The sequence below is a fragment of the Eschrichtius robustus genome, chromosome 5 (assembly GCF_028021215.1).
Source record: "Eschrichtius robustus isolate mEscRob2 chromosome 5, mEscRob2.pri, whole genome shotgun sequence".
Taxonomy (NCBI): domain Eukaryota; kingdom Metazoa; phylum Chordata; class Mammalia; order Artiodactyla; family Eschrichtiidae; genus Eschrichtius; species Eschrichtius robustus.
The window spans coordinates 64,540,349-64,561,505 of NC_090828.1; the positions used below are offsets into that span (position 1 = coordinate 64,540,349).

At 39.6% G+C, this 21,157-nt stretch overlaps 1 protein-coding gene across 2 annotated transcripts in view; it reads left to right on the forward strand.

The window, feature by feature from the left end:
• STK39 (serine/threonine kinase 39) overlaps nt 1-21,157 on the forward strand; it is a 305,309-nt gene that overhangs the window by 179,426 nt on the left and 104,726 nt on the right. For both annotated transcript variants that reach the window (XM_068544957.1, XM_068544958.1), the window contains exons 11-14: nt 8,122-8,244; nt 8,342-8,371; nt 16,523-16,585; nt 18,330-18,397. In XM_068544957.1, coding sequence (XP_068401058.1) covers nt 8,122-8,244; nt 8,342-8,371; nt 16,523-16,585; nt 18,330-18,397 — 284 coding nt within the window. The remainder of the gene's footprint in view (nt 1-8,121; nt 8,245-8,341; nt 8,372-16,522; nt 16,586-18,329; nt 18,398-21,157) is intronic.

A 21,157-nucleotide genomic window follows, 5' to 3' on the forward strand; every position in this document is an offset into this window, starting at 1 on the left:
ATACCAATGAAGCTTCTTGGATTGGAAGAAAAGAGGTAAGTAGAGATTGTGGAAGGGCAGATCAGGCCAAGATATATATGTGATACATATGTAAAAAGGTAGAGTTGTGTAAGTATTTAATTTGCACAAAACTGGATTGTGGGTGTCTGGTGGCATATGGTGGGAAATAAGTCTTGAAAAGGTAATTTGGAGCAAGGGTATGGAGAGACTGGAATATTAAGGAATCGGAACTCATTCTGTAGGCGATAGTGAACTCTTGTCGTTTTTGTTCTTTTGGAGAAAGCTCTAATCTGTGACTCGTGGCAATATGAAGGATAAAATAGGCAAGAGTTTAGAGGCCAGAGGATTGATTAGCAGTTTGTTTTAATAGGAGAGACAGGGGATCAACATTGAAGGGGACCTGATCTAGCACAATGGTAGCTGAGGAGGTAAAATCTGCAGAATATAGTGTTTGATAGATTTGGCTTGTGAGAACGATGAAGTGTATTCATGATAATAGCACCTGTCATGTCTTGAGTGTTTACTTATGTGCCAGGCATCATGTTAGGAACTTTATATGACTGTGCCCTGTGGCCAAAATGACAGGGGTGGGGGAGTTTCAGAGGTCTTTTTTTTTTAACCCAAAATGGAATTTTATTTTAAATTGAAAAAATTTATAGGAAATATGTGCCTTGTTATCCAGTGAATGCTTCATGCAGAAATTTTGTATGTATATACAAACACACACATACATACCCATGCATTGTAGAAATAATACATTTATGTGTGTATTTCTGTTTCTTCTGGGATTAGAAGGTACAGACAGAAATGTCAACTAGGCTGGTAGTTCTCCATCTTTCACATTTTACTTCTCCCAAATAATCTATCAAATAATCAAGGTTCCAAATTGTTATAAACAAAATGAATAATTTTTCAATGACATTTACGTTTACCATTGATCTGTTGTCATATTAATATTTACAGAAAATTTGAGAAACTAGTTTCATGCTTTAACTAGAAGGATCTTTGTTTCCATTTTGCAGAAAAATTAATCAGGTATAAAATTTTTGATCCTGTTTGTAAAATTTATCATGCATTCCTAAATACAAAGGAAGCTTGAAAATACTGTGATACTTTACTTTCCAAATCTAAAGATTAGAAAAAAAAGTTTTCTGGTCATTTGAACTTATGAACACTTATGGACATAGGTGAAATAACAGAATATCTACTCATAATAATTTATTAGTATAACTATATATAACTGTTAAATAACTTACACAAAACATTTTTATTTAGAAATACACCATTTGTTCTCCTTTCTTAACTTTGTATCAAGCAGTATTATTTAGGCTCTGACTTGCAGTGTTGGCAGTAACTATCATAAAACCAATTTTTGCATCATCTAACACAGTTTTTCAGAGGACACCCTTTTCACTTCTATCTACATTAAAAAAATATACAGCCCTGTGTTTCCTCATGATGCTTTCATAAGAAATGTTATCCCAAGCCATATGTATCAGTTTGAGAAATGTTAAGATAGTTTCCCCCCTGCCCCTGTACTTATATTGGTATATGTTTGGTATATAAAAATCAATTACTGTGTTGCTTTTAAAGGTGAGATTTGAGAGGCTTGTATAATAAAATTGAGATATTTGCCATTGCAAAGGAAAGTAGTTATTTCCAGGAATAACTACTAAGTTCTTGTGAAATGTTGTCAAATTTTAAAATGTTTCTGTGAGCTGAGTCTTATGGTCAGTGGCGTGCTTGTAAACCTTGAGAACTGCCACTTTGGCAGTAAAGGGGGAGTGCAAATCCTAATTTGTACTATTTTTCTATTTCCATTGTGTAAATACTCCTACACTGGCCAATTTTAAGTGACCATTGTGAAGTCAGGTGTCTTGTAAACTTTCTGAAATGCTAACAGCGGGCTCTCCTGAGCCAGCATGAGCCAACTGCACCCCGGAAGTGTTAACTAAAGCAGGCGACCCTGCAGAAGTGTCAGAGTGAGGCCGGGGTGGAGCATTGATAAATGGGCTGGAGACGGCAAGCTAGAAATTGATCAGATGTTCATATCCAACAGAGCATTTGCAAAACAAGACTGAGAGATGAAGTCTCCAAGGTCATTGGCTTCCACGATGAGACAGGAGGCTCTGGAGACTGTGTGTTTTAGCTCACTAGACAATGTCGTCTAGTGAGCTAAGAGCATGTAGTGGGCTAAGAGCAACCATTTTTGTGCTCAAGACAGAGAACAGCGGGAGACAGAGCAGGACAAGAGAGGAGGAAGAGAAAGGTTACCAGCACAGGTTTGGAAAGAGTGTGAAATAACGGAAGAATGGATTTCAGCTGTGTCTGCAGGCTAACATTATAGCAACAGAGAGGAGCGCTGAATCACACAATTGTGATGTTGTTAAATCTTGGGGAGAGAGAGCACACAGTTTTCGTGGCCGAATGGGGACAGATAACATTTTGTATGAGATTAAAGATTGAGGAAGTGAGGGCAGCAATCAGAGATGCTCTTTAGAAAAATGTTGACAGTGAGAGGGAAGAGTGATGGAGTGACGGAAGCAGCAGAAACTGAGCCCCCTCCCCGTCCTTTTTGGGGGGAGAAGAAGTATAGGAGATACTTACACATGTTTGTGATGGACGGAGAGGATCCAGAGCCTGGCTGTTTGTGTCTTGAAGGAGTGAATGAGTGAATGAATAAATGAGAAGCACAGTAGGAGGCGTTTCATTACACACTGGAGGGAAAGAGGCTCAGGGGGGTGAGGGTGTGAAGACTTTTCTTGGGAATAGAAAGCTTGGGGTGTAAGTGGGATGGCCTTGTTGCTCTCAGGGTCGCAGGTGGAGTTATTGGGGTGAGTGGGGTGGGGCGGGATGGGCACTCCTGTGAGCAGTGGTAGCAGGGGGTAGCCCTGGAGTCTGGGGTGGGACTGCCAACGCCCTCACTCGCAGCTGCATGAGCTCCAGCCGGTTGTTTAAATTCCCCTGCGCCTCGGTTTCCCCTCTGAAAAAAACGGGGGAATAAAGTGATTCTCAGCTCCCAGGGCTACTGTGAAGGTTAAATTAGTTAATATGTTTCAAGTGCTCAGGCACTTTTGGTACATGAGGAACAGCTGGTATCAAGGGCTGCGGAGGCGGACTTAGACTAACAATGAGCACAACTTCTCAAACCTGAGGGACCATGTGAATCACCCGCGCGATCTTGCGAAAAGGAAGATTCTGATTTAGTGGGTCTGGGGTGGGGCCCAAGGTTCAGCATTTCTAGGTGATGCCGTTGCTGATTGTCTGGGGACCACGCTCTGAGTGGCAGCGTTGTAGCAGGACTGATGCCCTGACCAGGAGTGGCCAGCGGTCCCCTGTGACATCACCAGGCAGTGTGCCTCCTCTCCATTGGCTCAGGCTGAGCCCAGGCTTTCCTCCAGGTGTGGGGTGGCCAGGAATAGGCCCGGGGGCATGGGGTACTAACGGGTGCAGCCTCAAGAGCGTCAGCTGTGGGCTGCAGGCTTTATATGATACGGGAGAAGCTAGGCGGGGATGATGCAAGAGGCGGAAGCAGACCGAGGGCCCGAGAGCACAGTTAGGCCAGGCAGTAGGCGTGGGACGGAGGTGCCCGAGAGCTGGTGGGCACAGGGGCCAATGTCAGAGTATAAGCTGTGGGGACAGGCAAATATTTACTGCTGAAAACTTGGTGAGTCTAATTTTATTTTTTGATGTTTAATTTCTGATGATTTAGAAGGCTTTTTGTTTGCTTGGCCGTGCCTCAAGGACCTTATAAACAGCAATTGATTAGAAACATGTTTTCTACTTCTGGTTAGTAGAATGCCTGAGGAGAGAAAAGTTACTGGGTGTTGCTTTCTGCCACGTCCAAGGTGTCCTTGGTGGGCAGATGTGAGGTGGGTGGGCTCCCCATCTTGGGTTCAGGCTACAGTCAGGCACGTAGTTTGTCCAACAGGTGGAGGGGAGGTGGAGAACAGGCTTTCCAGAGACGGGAAAACCATTCCAAGGAGGCCCTGAAATCCCACTCCAGGGAGAAGTTATGTGGCAATGGAAGTAGCTGGCCGGTGCCTTGGAAGCAAGGGCATGCAGTACTGAGACGAATTCTACTAAACTGTGGTCAGTATTTCTCTGGGTCACATTCATCCTTTGTTCAGGAGTGTGTTAGAGAAACACACTTGCACTTCTAACATATTTAACCCCTTGTATAGAAAGTGCTTCCGTTGGCTCTCTTGTACTCTCTTGTATACATCCTTCCTCCTGTTCTGTTGTCTGGGGCCAGGTGGCAACCTGAGATACTGTATGGAGATCCTGGGTCCTGATATTTATAGACAGCTCCTGTTCAAAGGGGCACCCCTGGGAAGATGAGTCCAGGAACAGATCCAGGGACTGTGTCCCTTGTTGCTGCAGTTCCCTCTCGCTGGCCTCCCCATCCTGGCTCTGCCTCTGACACGTGACCCCGTGGCCACAAGAACTGGACGGGGAACCACACCGTTGTTCCCTCTATCTGTCTGGTGGAGCCTGACTTTTTGTGGGAATCAGAACTTCATTTCTTTAATGGATTTTCATAAAAATGCTGTTTCAAGGAAGAGAAGATAACATTACTTTCCTTTTCAGAGGTATGGTATAAATAGAACTGCTCAATTGTGTTTTATTCCCAGTTTTGGGAATAAATGTTATTGCATGTAAAACTTTGTCTAACCTCGCTACTGCCAGCTCTGACCTGAGGAATTTGTGGGCTTAGGAATAGCTCTAGCTATCACTTAAATTGAGCTCATTTCTCTGAGAAGCACTGGGTTATTTTTTTAAATCCCCAACAGAGAAAAAACTTCATTCAACCACCTCTTGGCTTTACACAGTGAGTGAGCCATTTAATAGAATAAGAGCGATGTAACAGGAGTGCAGTCAGAGTTCTGAGGGTGGGCAACCTCCATTCTCATCACTAGGGGTTGGGGGAGGATAGAAGCTTTTACGCATCTTTTTTTGAAGCATCTATTTTGTAGATTATTCTTCAGTTCCTAAATAAAAAACCCATTTGTTTAAACTATGTGAAACTTAGTTGCCTTGGCTCAAGACCTAAAAGCTTCCTGTCATCCCTACGCACTCCCTACAAGGATGTAATTTTGTAAAATTGCTTTCTGGTCTCTTCCGTAGAGGTCAGTGTCACATAAATACACTGTGAAACCTGGGTTTCAAATTATGCTGCGAGTTTTTTCCTTTCCAATAAACTGAGACAACAGTCTTAAGGAATAAATTTGTATTCTTATTCTTGCTACGCTTACACCAGTGTTTTATGCTACCTAGATTTTTGAGTGTTCGTTGTCTTAATTTTTACATTTATTTGTTTAATCAATATTTACTACTTAAAGGCCCATCCCACCATTTCTTTCAATGTCTGAGGCTATAATCCTAGACATTTTGCTTTATCTTTCTCTCTTCCAGCAAATAAAACTAAGAGGAGGGACACAGTCAGGGTTATAAAATAGAGATAGAAGCTGGCCATTTTATTGTCTGTAGTTGGATCCCACTTGAAGAAACAAAACGGACAGCTTTTGTAAACGTAGAGCGAGAGGAAAAAGAACATAAACTAAATTTTAGGGTGTGAAGCTGCACTCTCTGATGCTTTTCAGAAAGAGAGATTTCCCTGGTGTGATCTTTGTTTTTTTTTTTTTTTTTTTAAATATTTATTTACTTATTTATTTGGTTGCACCAGGTCTTGGTTGTGGCAGGCAGGGTCCTTAGTTGTGGCATTCGAACTCTTAGTTGCGGCATGCATGTGGGATCTAGTTCCCTGACCAGGGAGCGAACCCGGGCCCCCCGCGTTGGGAGCACAGAGTCTTAACCACTGCGCCACCAGGGAAGTCTCTAGTGTGATCTTTTGAATGAGTACTTGAAGAATACTAATTCGTCAACCATGCTTGGGTTTTACAATCTGAGTGAAGGTAGAGTTTTTTTCTGTTTATTATCCACAATTTTACTTGTCTTCTCACTTCTTAGTTAATAGTATGTTTTGTAGTAGATGTGGCTTTTAAATGCTTTCTTTTAATGTAGTCATTATCAGATTTTCCTCTGTATTGCTCTCGTCCTGATGAGTGTTGCTAAGAAAATAATTAATTTTACTGTATATGTCAACAGAAAATCGTTTCTTTATCCATTTCTTTGTAGCTTTAAAATGAGCAATCTGTTCTAAAAAATCCTGAAGTGCATTTCAGCATCTTTTCTACAGTACCTTGCCCAACATCTATAAGCATCATTAAAATCACTATCATTAAATAGGTCTTTCCAATGACTCAAAATGCAAGTGGAAAAAATATCTTATGCCAAGCACAGAAGGAGTTTTTACTAAGTGCTAAGTGTTTTGAAGGTAAATTAGTGGAGAAAAAAGCTTTTTAAAAAAATTGAGCATAACCGTTTGCAATTATGAATAAGAACCTTTTGCTTGTTTTTTAAGTTTCTATGTTGCAGCTCAAGACCAAGTGGTCAGGCTTACTTGTACAGGTTCCACATGGTAATGCCTTCAAATCAAACCCAACCCCAAGTCTGCATTGTTTATGACTTCACATTGATCCAACATGTGTAGATGCTTACTTTACACCTAAATTCTGTGGTACTTCCCTTGGAACTCATGAACTTCCTGCGGTATAACTGGATGGTTTCTATTCTGGAAAAATAGTCTTTCTTCATGTCATACTCTTGCAAAGTCTTCACAGAACATTTTTAGACAGCTGGTTTTTCACAGTTACCATTCAGTGGCATAGGAAAACTTGCATTTGAATGGGAATCTGAAGGCTTTTTTTCTTGCCTTCATTTTGATTTTACACCTGTGTGATATCTTGGGTCACTTTCTGGGCCTTCGTTCTCCCACCTGTAAAGTGAGGGGGTTTGACTAGACAGTCGCCAAGGTCCCTTTCCACTTGTGGTTTCTCTGAATCAGTGGATCACTGGTTGGTATGTTCACATCATGTTCGCTTGCTACATTGCTTTGTTTAACCATGTCTCAGACCATTTTTTGCTCCGTTTTTTAAATTGAGGTAGAGTTGATTTACAATGTGCCAGTCTCTGCTGTACAGCAAAGTGACTCAGTTATACACACATATGCATTCTTTTTTCATATTCTTTTCCATTATGGTTTATCACAGGATATTGAATATAGTTCCCTGTGCTATACAGTAGGACCTTGTTGTTTATCCTTTCTAAATGTAACAGTTTGCATCTACCAACCCCAAACTCCCAGTCCCTCCCTCTCCCTCCCCCTCTCCCCCCACCTTGGCAACCACAAGTCTGTTCTCTATGTCTATGAGTCACCACAGTCCATTTTTTAAAGCAAATTACTTTGGTCAGAGGCTCATTATTCTCAGTCATCCGCTCCTTTGAAAAGTTTTGCCTTTTCAACCACAGAGACACGTGGAAAGCATTCCCCGTGGACCACATCTCTACCCTAGCTCAAAAAAGATACGAAATAATGGCAGAAAATTGTTATCATCTGTTTAGATCATCTGGCACGGCTGCTGGTTATCTTGCTGTGTTCCTAGCAATTGCAAAAGGTGTGTTAAGAATAGTCTTGATGTCGTTTTGTTTTGCTCAAGTAGGTTGAGCAGAATCCTGGGAAAATAAGCATGATGTCAGGTTCTGAAAAAGAGCAAGGTGGCAACAGAAGGGTATTTGCTTTTTTGATATAGGTTGTAGATGGCTGATGCCCCAGACTAGTATGCTTCATTAGGCTGCCTGAGTCCCTTGTCTTCCCTTAGTCCTCAGTCTCTTGCTTGCATGCATTTCCTTAAGCAGTTTTGAAACCTACCACGTGGCCTCTCATGTGTAGTGATTCATAAAGTGTTAACTGAAGCCAAAGTGAAAAATGGGCTTGATCCTTCATGGCTGACGTGTGTCGTACTCTTCCAAAATATTTTGTTCTACACACATAGAGTAAAGCATCTCAAGAACTTAATATCTTTGGAAAGAGGATGAGTGTAGGAGTCTGGAGCCTGCGTGTAGAATACTTTTGGGGTATTCACTGCTAGTTACCCCTGAATTCATAACCACTCAGGTTATTTTCAGGGTAAGCATATGCTGTGTAACCCAAGTAGCTGCACCCGCGAACACTGGTTGTGTTCAACTGGTGAAGAATTGGGTGGATTTGTTTTGGTCCAGGTGAGAAGAGTTCCGGGGTCAAGCGGTCACCTTCATAAAACCGAAGACGGTGACTGGGAGTGGAGTGACGACGAGATGGATGAAAAAAGTGAAGAAGGGAAAGCAGCTTTTTCGCAAGAAAAGGTAAATGACATTGATGATGATTTTCTAACCTGTGTCAATTTTATTTTTGTGTTTTTGGGGGTGTGTGTGTACTAATGAATATGTAATTGTTTTACAGTCACGAAGAGTAAAAGAAGAAAATCCAGAGGTGAGTGGTGGTTATTTATTTAGTTCTTTGCCTCGTCTCCCCACCCAGCCTCCTCCCACGAGTATCAGAGTCTGATCTCTTCGGGGAAGAACCTTCAAAATTTTGTTCTCGTGGTATAGGGAAAAAAAGAAAAGGCACATAGGCTTTGCAGGTCTTGATACTGTCTGAGTTACTTTGGAGCTGTGTATATTGGGGCAGATTACTTTACTCTCTGAGCCTCAGTTTCCTCCTCTGTCAAATGGGGGTGATCACATTACTTATAAAATTGCTGTGAGGATTGATAAAATCACATAAATGAAGCACTCAGTGGGGTTCTTAGCACAAATTAGTTACTCACTTAATCTTAATTATTAAGATTACTGTCACTTAGAAACATAGTAGGCATACAGGAAAATTTCTCCTAGATTTTTAGTTTACCATAAAGCAAGATATTAACATGGTTAGGAACTCTAGGTTGAATTTGTTGGTTTTGATTTTTAAATCTCCTGCGTAACTTAGTAGGCAAGGAACAGTCTTTCATCAGGCTCCCTTTGAGAACTGGTCATCTTTTGATTACCTTTACTTCCTCCACTGGTTAATTATTCTAATGACTAATGATGACTGTAGTTCAAAGGACTTCCTAATTCTCCTAGAGGAAGTTTAAGCATATTTAAATAGCTCCAGGTATTTTACAAATCTAGTAATTAATGTGTACTTTGATAAATTCTCTTTAAGAAAACAGAAGACTTCGGGCTACAGATGATATCCATCCCAACTTTCTTTTTAAATTAGCAGACATTTCCTTTTAATTAAATGGAGTAAATCTTATCATTCTGCTTTAAGTGTCAATAACCAGCTGGACCATCTAAGAAGAGAGCATCAGAGCTACAAGCCACTCTTCCCCCTGTTATCCCCCCACCCCCACCCCACCCCGGTTCTGGTCTCTTTTCATTCTCATGCCTCCTTGATGGGGCTTTCCTAGGGATTTTTCAGTCTGCCTGCCTCCTACTGGTAACTCTCCTTCAGATCCTGTTTCCTCCTATATTTATCACATGAATTATTCTCTTTGTTTCGTACATCAAATACGAGCTTTGATCAAGAAGTTATAAGGATGGTGATGTGCTCCACAGTAGGACATGTTGGCTACACACATATATCCTGCTGGATTTTTGGAATGATCTTAACCCATTATCATGAACTCTGCCTTCGTCTTGTCACTGTTTTATCTAGAGTGAAGTGCAGATCAAGGTTTTTCATCTATTTCTAAGAGTGACCGTAACTAAAAGTGTCAGTTCGCCTTAGAAATAGAACAAAATAACATGATTCAAGTAGCATCACTGACTCAAAAATCATTCGTTATTGGTTCACTACAGGACATTTTCGTTGGATGATATTCACTGGAATCCTGCCTTACTAGTATAGGCTGATGGGTGTAGGTCTTTCCTCATGAGGATTTGTTAAGTTTATTTTGAGAATATCTTACTCTGTGCTTGTTGCAATTGCTCTGATAACTGATCTGTTATTTGGATAATAGCAGTATCTTTCTGGCAAACATATTTTCTTCATAGACAGGAAAAATAGTAGTGTACAGCATGCTGTCAGTTGTTCATCAAACATCCCTGTCAACTTTCTTGAGTGGAATTTGAAAGTCTTAGGCACTTCACTGTATCTAGACTCACTTGATTTCCCAGTGGCATATGTCTGTTCCCATACTGGTTTATAATTAAGGAAGCATATAGATAAGCTTCTTATTTCTGTGGAAGGATACATTAGTTTGAATGTAAACACTCCCCCCAAACTTTAGGAATCACCAACTCTATCTGCTATTACACAGCTTCCCATGCCATTTTATTGTTTTTGTTTTTTTTGGGTATTTTTAGCAAGGCTGGCATTTCAGCATCCTGAGCTGTGTTCAGAATCTCTTCAGTGTTGGTTCCTGTGTCCTTTCAGCTCTTAATTAAAGTAGCCCCCTGATTTACCAATCACACCAAGTCACTTTTTGGCTGTGAAGCAAAAAATATTTTTTAATCTATTATAAAGGGAATTAAAATGGTTGAATATGTAAATATTCAACAAACATAAACGTAAGTATATAAATTATATAAACATAAATTATATATATAAATATATATAAAATATAAATTATATATATAATGTGTGTACTGTGTGCACTGTTGTAGTAGGTGTTGGGGATACATCAGTGAGAAAAACAGAGTGAAATCCCTGTCCTTGTGGAGCTTGCATTCCAATGGGAGTAGATAAACAATATCCAATAGCCTTCATAAGTAAGTGAGTTATGTGGTTTGTTACAATGGAATAGGAGTAATGGAAAAAAATAGAATAGGGTAGAGGGTGAGGTAGTATGGTAGGGGTTTATAATTTTAAAAGGGTTAGTCTGGACAGGCCTTACTGAGAGGCACATAAAGACTTGTAAAAAGGTATGGGAGAATTAAATAGAAATAACTCTGAAGGACCACTTTTATCCTGCTACCGTTCTTACTCCTGTGACTGTCCTATCTTTCCAGAGGTTATCAGTTTGCAGTGTTTTCTTCCAGACCTTTCCTGCTCGTTTGCATACAAATATGTACATAAAGAAATCTAGCATATCATTTTAAAAATATAAGTGAGATTATAAAAACTATAAAATTTTGCACCTTGCCTTATATCTTGGAAATCTTTCCACAGTAGTTGCTGTAGATCTGCCCCTTTATTTTTAACTGCTGAGGAGTATTACCTATCAAAATGGTTTATTTAACCATTTCTTTCTTCTTGAGCATTTAGGTTGCTATTACAAACTGTATTCCATTAACATTTTTTGTGCACGCACTTTGAGGGGCGCACATATAGATAAAGCATAGTTACGTAGAACTGTGATTGACAGAATCTGCTGATTTGGGATTTTTATAGCTGTTATCAAAAGCTGTATCATGTTAAATATCTTATCATTGTATTTGTCAGTTATACCTCAAAGCTGAAAAAAAAGCTGTATACAGTCTCAGACAGTGTACCATATACCTTTAAACATCTTTTAAAGGGAAAAGATGTACTAAATGGCACATTGAAATGCCAGTGTGTTTACTTCGTAATAAGCTTTTCAATAATACTTGTCATTTAAGTTGCAGTTGAGTTATTTACTTGACTATAAGCCACTAGGTGACTGGGGATAGTATTTTTTTCATGTCCGTGTTCCCTTAGCATCTAGTAGACATGCTATATGTATTTGTTGGTGACATGGAAACCTATGCACTGAATATCAGACTCTAAACAAGTGCCTGAATAGGTTTTTCATATTTATAAGTAGGTAAGAAGTGGGGGAAGGATCAGAAGACAGACGTTTTATAATCGAGCTGAAGTTCAGAAAAAGTAGCCTTAGTAGTTCCACACTTAGAGTGAGATGCTGCAATAAAGGAGGGGCATTTTAGAAATGCTTACTTTGTGAGGGGCTATTTGGCTTCCTGGGAAGTATAGGCAGAATGTCCAGGTATTACAGCACTAGTTGGAGAAGACTGAGAAGGCCAGGGTTGGGTATTTGCCAGAGGGACATTGGGTAGATGTGCCTGGTACTGGGCCGTATTTGGAGATAAGAAATTCCGGTGTAAAATGTAAAGTTCCAGAGTTACACCACTTGTCTAATGAGATTCGTAGCCAAACTTAGTGAGAAATTGGTCCTAGTGTGAGAAATTGGTTAGTGTTCTTAACCTGGTTTTTAAGAAATAGCCTTGCAAAGTATTTGTCACCTACTAGTAATTATTAATTTGTAATAAGTAAATAATTCATGCTAATTTCATTTATTTAGTATCTTATTCCACTTGGACGGTGGAAGCCAGTGGAGACTAAAGGTTAATAATATAACAATAATAATGAAGTTAGTTAATTGGACAAATGTTTAACCTGGGCCTGATTTCCCATGGAGCTGCGTTAGGCACTGTGGCATTGTGGGAATTATACAAAAGCACAGAAGAGGGCCTTCTCTCCAGAAGCTGCTCATCTCTTTGGGGGTAGGGCTTAGGAGTGGTATTTGCAAGGACAAATACCAAATAAGTGGTATTTCTTAGATAGGGTTTCCTAGTTGATACAGCATCCTAGCTTATATAAAACCTTTCAACTATTATCTCATTATTGATTTTTTTTTCTTTTGCTTTATAAAAAATTTTCGTTGTTGTGGTTTGATCTTCTTTTTGACCAGTGATTTTGGAATCCTTTTGTCAGATTCCAAAATAATCAGTACATGTCTTATAATTCTTTAAGCAATTTTTATACCTTAACTTTTTATATAAAAGTAAAATTGACTTTATTTTTTATTCTTTTTAAATTTATTTATTTTATTTATTTATTTTTGGCTGCATTGGGTCTTCGTTGCTGCATGCGGACTTTCTCAAGTTGCGGCGAGCAGGGGCTGCTCTTCATTGCGGTGCACGGGCTTCTCATTGCGGTGTCTTCTCTTGTTGCAGATCACAGACTATAGGCGCGTGGGCTTCAGTAGTTGTGGCACATGCACTCAGTTGTTGTGGCTCGCGGGCTCTAGAGCTCAGGCTCAGTAGTTGTGGCGCATGGGCTTAGTTGCTCCGTGGCGTGTGTGATCTTCCCGGACCAGGGCTCGAACCTGTGTCCCCTGCATTGGCAGGCAGATTCTTAACCACTGCACCACCAGGGAAGCCCTGACTCTATCTTTAAATTCACACTTTCTTTTGGTTTCATTTAAGTGAGGAGGACATTTTCCAAGGCTTCTATTAAGGGACCACTCGGTTTATAGTAACCCTTCTGTTAGGCGTCATGAAAACATGGTTTGCAATCCTGGCTCCACATCAGAAAAACCAAAAGTTTTAAAAATGCAGATCCCTAGACCCAGCAAATCAAATTGTGATTTGGTGGTTTGGGGTGATGTCCAAGGCAACTCTGATATTTAAAAAGCTGTTCATATGATTCTGATATGTGACTAGGATCAAGGACCCACTGACTCGGAAAACCGCACCAGTCGTTCTGAATCCAGAAGTCCAGACTGGAATCCAGGAAGATTGAGTGCTGCAAATTCCTGAAGATTTTTTTAAAATATCTGCCTATCAGAAGTCTAAAAAAAAAAAAAAAACCCCAAAAACAAGCAAACAAAAAAAAACAAAAAACGATTAAGACATTTCAGAAATCCCTTGGAAAAGTTGTCCTTATTTAATCAAGTGTAATGGTGCCAGGTGGGAAGGTTTGATGACAGAAGCCCTTTAGGGCCCATGGCAGGTATATTGAAGAATTTTGTTGTAGAGTCTAGGCTAGGTTAATTGTTTCCCGACTCTGATATTTTGTTCTGAGGAGAAAATACATTTGGTGTGGATTTAGGTTGAGTGAATTTTACCAGAGCTTAGACACAATGTGGAAGCTAAATTCATTGCTTATGTTACTCAATGCTATTGCTGGATGATTGTTAAAACTGCCTTTAGCTTTTTGAAATTATTTCTGATGACATTGTGTTTTCCAGACGCCTATCAGCTCTCATGTTGTCTTATACCCATTTGTAGTTGGAGGCAAAGATTTGATTTCTCCCTCCAAATTGATTGTACTGGATCACAGATGGCTTTTACTTGATGCTTTTATGATGTCACTTTCTAAAAGGTGTTCTTATTGCAGGTGACTGGCTTTCCAACTGGTTGTGGTTAAACTTAGAATCTTCTATATTTCTGAAAATAAACCTTTTGTTTTGGAGTAATTTTAGGTTTACAGAAAATTTGCAAAGATAGTGTACTCTGTAGGGTTCCCGTACATTCCTCATCCATGCTCTTTTACCGTTAATTTCTTTCGTAGCCCTGGCATGTTTGTCACAACTAAAAACCATCAGTGCTCCATTACTATCTGCTATATCTCAGATTGTATTTGTATTTCATTAGTTTGTCCCCTAACATCCTTTTTCTGTCCCACAGTCCAATCCAGGATAACACATTGCATTTAGCTACAGTATTTTTAAAAATAGAAAATGAGGAGATTAGATAGAGCACTATGAAAAATTAGAAAGTGGATGTTGTCCCTTTTTTGTCTCTATTCCAAGATCCTTTCCTCTTTCACTCAGTCCCAGAGGCCTGTCTCCAGGGCTGTGTCCAACATTAGTCTGTTATTCTTCTCTTCCCCTCCTATCAAAACACCCATTCTCTCAAGTATCCTTCTTAATAGCAAACTGTTTAAAATTAAAAAAAAAATTCCAATAGACCAATTTATATTATACTGTTAATGAATGACAGCTGCTTAATGTGTTAGGTTTCTTGTAAGTTTTTACATTTAAAAATGCATGCCCAGAAGTCATGCCCTAAACTGATAGAATGGGGTCCATAATGGTGAAATTTGGCAGACTACAGTTGGTTGTCAAGGAAGATGTTCTGTTCAGGGAACCTCCCTCTCTACCACTCCTGTGCATCTCTGCACATTTCCTGCACCAGTGGGAGCCGGAGACTGGTTTCTTCATCACGTGCAGGGTTACACCTACACAGTGAGGTTGCACAGTAATAGGTCTCTGTGCCCCTAACTGTCCGGGAGTAAGGGACAGGGCATGAGATGGGCCTCCCCAGGGGAAAGAGAAGTTGTCACCTCTAGTAAATGCCATTAAGAATTTTCCATATTACAAACCTTCTTTGACTAAAGGTAGGATATTCTGTAGGTGATGTGATGTGGCTTTTGGTAGTATCTCAAACCTTAATTAAGAATGAACTTATTTACAAAACAGAAACAGACTTACAGACATAGGAAACATATTTACAGTTACCAAAGGGGAAAGGGGGGGTATAGATTAGGAGTTTGGGATTAGCAGATACACACTACTATATATAAAATAGGTAAACAACAAGGTGCTACTGTATAGCACAGGGAACTATATTCAATATCCTGTAATAATCCATAATGGAAAAGAATATGAAAAAGAATATATATATGTATAATTGACTCACTTTGCTGTACACCAGAAACTAACACAACATTGTAAATCAACTATACTTCAATAAAAAATAAAAAGAAAAAATTTAAGTTTAAAAAAAAAAAAAAGGTTGTGGAATCAGTCTGAAAAATTCTTTGCAAGAGATCATTTGGGGTAGGCCAAGGCCCTCTGGCTGGTTGATGAACACAGGTTGTTTGTTCTTCTAACGTAGTCATTTTCCCCCCAACATTTTAATATGAAAAACTTCCAAAATATTGCAACATTAAAAACATTTTATAGTGAACATCCACCCAGCAATCACCTGGATTCTGCCATTACTATACTTGCTTCATCTCATGCACAGCCATCTATTCATCTATCGGTCTATCTTCGTTTTCGGATGCAATTCAAAGGAAACTACAGACGTGGGTATACTTCCCCTTATTTCTTCATTACTAACAGTTATTTTCACAGAATCACAGAGAGTAAGAATTTTACGCTCTTAAACTTTAGAAAACTCTTGCCACAAAGAGTTTCTGATGACTTCTGATAATTTTAGAATCGATAGTAAGTTTAGGGAATAATATATATTTTTCATTCTTTGTTGATGTTGTTTCTCTTTTAGTTTGTCTTTCAAGTTTTGTTCCAGGGCAGAGTTCACAAAAGTAGGACTTGAGGCAGAAATATTTGGGGTATCACATTAAGGTCAGGTTTCCAGCTTGGAGAGAAAAATATAACCTATTACTCTAGCTTTTCTTTTGGGGAAAATGTGTTTTAAAAATCCAGCTACCCTTATATATTTTTGAAATCCAGTGCTGTGAATAAATTGTTCAAAGTAATGATTAAAGGGGCAGGTTGTGCTAATCCTAACATCCTTTCATTAGGGGGGCCCTTAACTTGAGATGAAGTTGTGTGACAAGAAAAAAAAGGTCGTTGGGCATCTTTCTGTTATCAGGTTTAAAATATCAAATAGTCCCTGCCTTTTTAGCTCGGTGGTTCTCTAAAAGCCTAAGGATCACCTGGGGCACTTATTAAAGATACAGATTCTCTTCTGTCTCCATGAAATTCTGAATCATAGGCTGGGTGGTGCCCCGGAATCTTTAACGTGTGTCGTAGGTGATCCCAATGCAAGTAGTCAAAGGACCACGCTCTGGGAAATGGTGCTTTAAAATTACTTAAATTATTTAAGATTTTTGTCTGTGATAACTGAGACTTACTGTAACCACACTGACCTTAACGTCTGATTTTGGTGTTCTTACGTGCTGTAACGGTGGCTCTGTTAACAGATCGCGGTGAACGCCAGCAGCATACCCAAGCAGATACAGTCCCTGTCTGTGCAGGACTCTCAGGTACGTTTCTCTGCCTGTCATTTACATTGTAGACAGATTTTCTTTTTTCTTTTAACAAAACCTGACATTTTAGAAAGATAGACAATATCAGGGTGGTGCTTCCAAAGCAGGGGCTTGCAAACACTCTTTTTTAAAAAGTATGGAGAAGAGAGGACTGTCACTGTTGACTGTGATTTTCAGGGCCTCCAACCTTTAAACGATAGGTTCAAGAGCAAGAACTGATTACCAGACTGCTTCTGAAATTGCTGGTACTGTGAGAAATGAGAAAAGGGAAAGAAAATGACTCACCATTCTGCTAGATTCCAGCCACAAAACATTATAGTTAATTGACACTTTTCTTTTTTGCTCCTGGTTGGATTTCTAAACTGTTTTTATAATTCTTTTATCACTGAATTTTATGGGCCAATTTATCTCTACAACTCGCCTTGTAAAAATAATAGTCCAGTGACTGTGAAATGAATTCATATTAAAAGTTATATGACAGAACACGTGTGCCACGAGTTGTGTCGGGCGCTGATGAAGGATGCTGAGCTCTCCAGGGCAGGGGCTGTGGACATAGAACCGGAGTGCAGGCCCCCGTTCTGGTTTTGCTGTGTAATTAATAGGCAAGCCCTTCAGCTCTCAAAGTGGTTATACTGTCAAGTATCACCAGCCGGAGGATCACATTTTCCCTCCAAAGCTGCATATTCCACTTAAATTTATTTCTATTCTACCTGATCCGTATTTTATGAAACAGCTGTATGCAGAGGAGATAGAGTGATGGGATTTCATGATTGCAGGTCAGACATCTAGTCCTTGACCCTTATCTTTTATACCTGAGGAAGCAAAGATTTGCAGAGGTGAAATGGCTCAGCCAAGGTTGCACAACTACTTAGAGGCAGAGCCTTTACATTGTATTGGGCGACTCAGTAAAACACCTTGAAGTAAACTGTAGGGATTGGTTGAATGACAAAAGGAAAGGTAGGAATAACAACAGGTCAGAAGGCAAAGAGTAAAGGAAACAGGAAAAGGGATTAGGATACCTAGTAGTAAATAACATGGTATAGTTTCACTCATTTTCATATACATTATTTTGTTCTCCCAGGAAACTTTTGGGGCAGGTATTATCCCCGTTTTGTAAATGAGAAAATAAGTCCGGAGAATGACTTGCCCACAGTCGCATAGCTGGTCAGTGGCAGAGCCAAGTCTTGACCTAAAATCCGTCATTTTTCTACTCCAATAGGAATGTCTCATGTCCAGGAATTGGTAGGAGTAGGGAGAGGCTGTGTAGCAGAGGCAGTCATGGCTGATGATCTATGTTCAAGGAAATAGACTCTAGGGGAGAAAGGTAAACTGTGGCCTCACCTACTAGGTCCCTCCATCCTCTGCATCATGAGGTTTAAAGTGCCCAACCTTTGTGCATCACCAAGGCCCAGTCAGTACGGTCCACGGCTCGGGTTGCAAGGCGCCCCTCTAGATGGCTGAGCTTTCCTTTCGACTTAACTGCTGCTTATACCAGTTGTTCCTAGGGCCCGTCCTCCTACTGAGGCTTTCTATATGAAACATTTGAATCCACAGTTGTGATGGGAAGTAGACACCATTCTAGTGTTCACACAGAGGTCTTATGTGGACAAATAAGACCTGCATGTGTAAAGACCTAGATTTGAAATTTCCAGGAAGAAAGGGCTCTATGAGTCAAGGGCTATCATGATTTTATGCATTTATTTCCCCGAGTTTATAACAGTTTGCTGTTTTGTTTTTAAAGGGCTTACTCAATGCTAGTGAAGACTACAGAGAAGCTTCTTGTGCCGTGAACCTAGTTTTAAGATTAAGGTAAATAATATTGTTTATTTTGCATCACTTTTCCTACATATAGTACAATATTCTGATCTCCTTCCTTAGCTTTTCATAATATTAGCATAAAATAAAATTGTTACCTTGTTTGATCTCCCCAAATAGCCTGTGGGTGCTGTATTCCCAGGACTAATTGCTCTCTTCTAGTTGCTTCCTCAAGAAGAATAAGAAAGAAAAGCACCATGTGAGTGTATCTGCAGGCTCAGTGTACCCTTCATTAAGTTTTTTTTTTCCTTGCCTTTTCTTCCTTGGGTTTTTCTTTCTCTTTTTTTTTTTTCTTTTCTTTTTTTTACAATGTTAGATCACAGTAAGAGATTTTTAATGAGTTTCTTTCTCACTTCAGCAGTCAGTCTCTGACAGAAATAAACTATGCTTGTAGGACAAGTTGCCTGTTCAGAACATTCTTCAGTGACAGGTTTGATCAGCCACTGTGGAGAGATGATAGATATATTATGAAAGAACCCTCAGTCTTCCAGGAAATGGATACAAATATGGTGCCTGACAGTCTAGTCTTTGTATCTAGTGAATGAAAGCTTTCTATTTCAAGGATTTTTAAAAATAAGGTCAATTTAATGTATATTCTTTGTTAAGAATTTGGAATCTTAAGACAAAAGAAATTTGCTTGAACTTAATTGTAAATAGCTGAACTTACCAGGTCAATCACCGTCACATTTTTTAAAAAAAATTTTTATTGGAGTAGTTGCTTTACAATGTTGTGTTAGTTTCTACTGTACAGCAAAGTGAATCAGCTATACGTATACATATATCCCCTCTTTTTTGGATTTCCTTCCCATTTAGGTCACCACACAGCACTGAGTAGAGTTCCCTGTCACATTTTTGAAGGCATTTTCAAATATGTTCTCCTTTGACAATTAAACAAATAGAACACATGGCTAATGGGCCTTTTTCAGAGCCGTGGCTATAAAAGGTGGATTCATTTTCAAGGTTAGTTTCCAGCCCTCTGAATTATCATAATCTGTCAGGGTAGATTATCTTCGCCATAATCACCCCTTCCTTCTGATGGTCATTTACAATCTGCAGTGCATGTTCCCGTACTTACCATGGGAACCTCACAGCGACCCTTGGTGCACTTTAATTCAGAGCTGATTTCCAAGTCAAGATGTGAAATGTATTACAAGACTATTTTCCTTATATTTGAGAGTAACCTTGCTTGTGATTCACAGTTAGTGTATTTAACAGTCTCCAAAGAATGCAATAGCCCTTTCCCTTTTCGTTTGACTTTGGAAACAGGTACTCTTTTTATTTTTCACTTGTTCATTTATTCACTCATAAATATTCACCGATATTTCTGAGAAAGCAATTCTGCGCCGGGCTCAGTGTTTGTCTTTGAGACGCAAGGGTGAGTGAGACTACGGAGGTTACAGGCTAGCCCGCTGAGCAGGCAGTGTTGGAAGTCACCTTTAGAACCCAGTCATCCAACCTCCTACTTGACATACGCAGGAGTCTTTTCTTCAGTGCCCCTGCTGGGTGTTTACCCAGCCCCTGTGCATACTTCAGTTCACTCTTTTTCCGCGATCACCTCTGTGATACTGAAAAGCTTTAATTGCTATGTCCTCTTGAAGATTTAGCTGACCTTCCTATTCTGGGCTCAAATTCTGACCCTTAGAGCACATATCAGGTTCTCTGGATAAGTCTCCTGAAGAGTGTTAAAATGCATACTTTGAGCCTTATTTCCAAATATTGTTTTGCTCTAGGTACTGGGACAGTATAAAACAGTTGCATTCTCTCATTTTTCTGAGAGCCATTTGTTTTTTGCCAGGCTTGCTCTTCTCCTTTCCTAGGCAAAACAGCAAAAGTAACTTTAGCCTTGCTTCTCACGGTACAGTTCTGTATCCCCCTCCCAATCATCCTTGTTTACTCCTAGTGACTTTTAGTCTGCATCTGCATTTGTTACCCTTTTTCTCATGGGCTTAGGCGGTGGTTTTCCTGAGTTCATGGCTTGGGTCACTAGTCTTAAAAGATTCTCCATGAAGAAAGAGTTCCATGTTCAAATAAGTTAAGAAACAACGGGTAGTATCCATCTATTACACACACACACACACACACACACACACACACACCTTTTTTTGGAAATCACAAGGAAGATTAACATTAAAGGTTCTAAGAAGTTCTGCAGGAGAGGAATTTGTTTAACTTTGTTTACTCTAAGACCTCTTCAACTTCAGAACTCTTTTCATGGTATTATTTTCCAGTTTAACCTTGTCCCTTTTAAATGGAGCACCTATATTTAAATGTAGGACTCCAGATGTGATCTGAGCACGCTAGAATACAGTAGTTAGATCATGTGTTTTTTTTTTTGCAATTCACACTCTATTTCTCCTAAATAGAGAAATTTATAAATTTCTCCTAAATCAGTCCAAGTTTTCATTGCCTTTTGAAATATCTGTGTAATTTGGTGATGAATTTAGCATGACCCAACAGTCAAACAAAAACCTCTGATTGTGTTTTTTCCATTTGAAGGGCTACCAAGGCTGACTCTGAACTGCAACTTATGTTTTAAAACTCCGTGTACATCTTCGCATTTGTCACTATAAGAATGGACCTGGTGGTTTTGACTCATTGCTCGCCCACCGTACATTTCACTCCTGACAGTCAATGTGTCATATTAGTTACAATGTTTGTATATACGTCCCTTGTCAATTTGATGACCCTATCTTTTGCACCTTTATCCAGAACATTGATTATCGTGTTCAGCAGTTCACGTAGGACAGAGCCTTC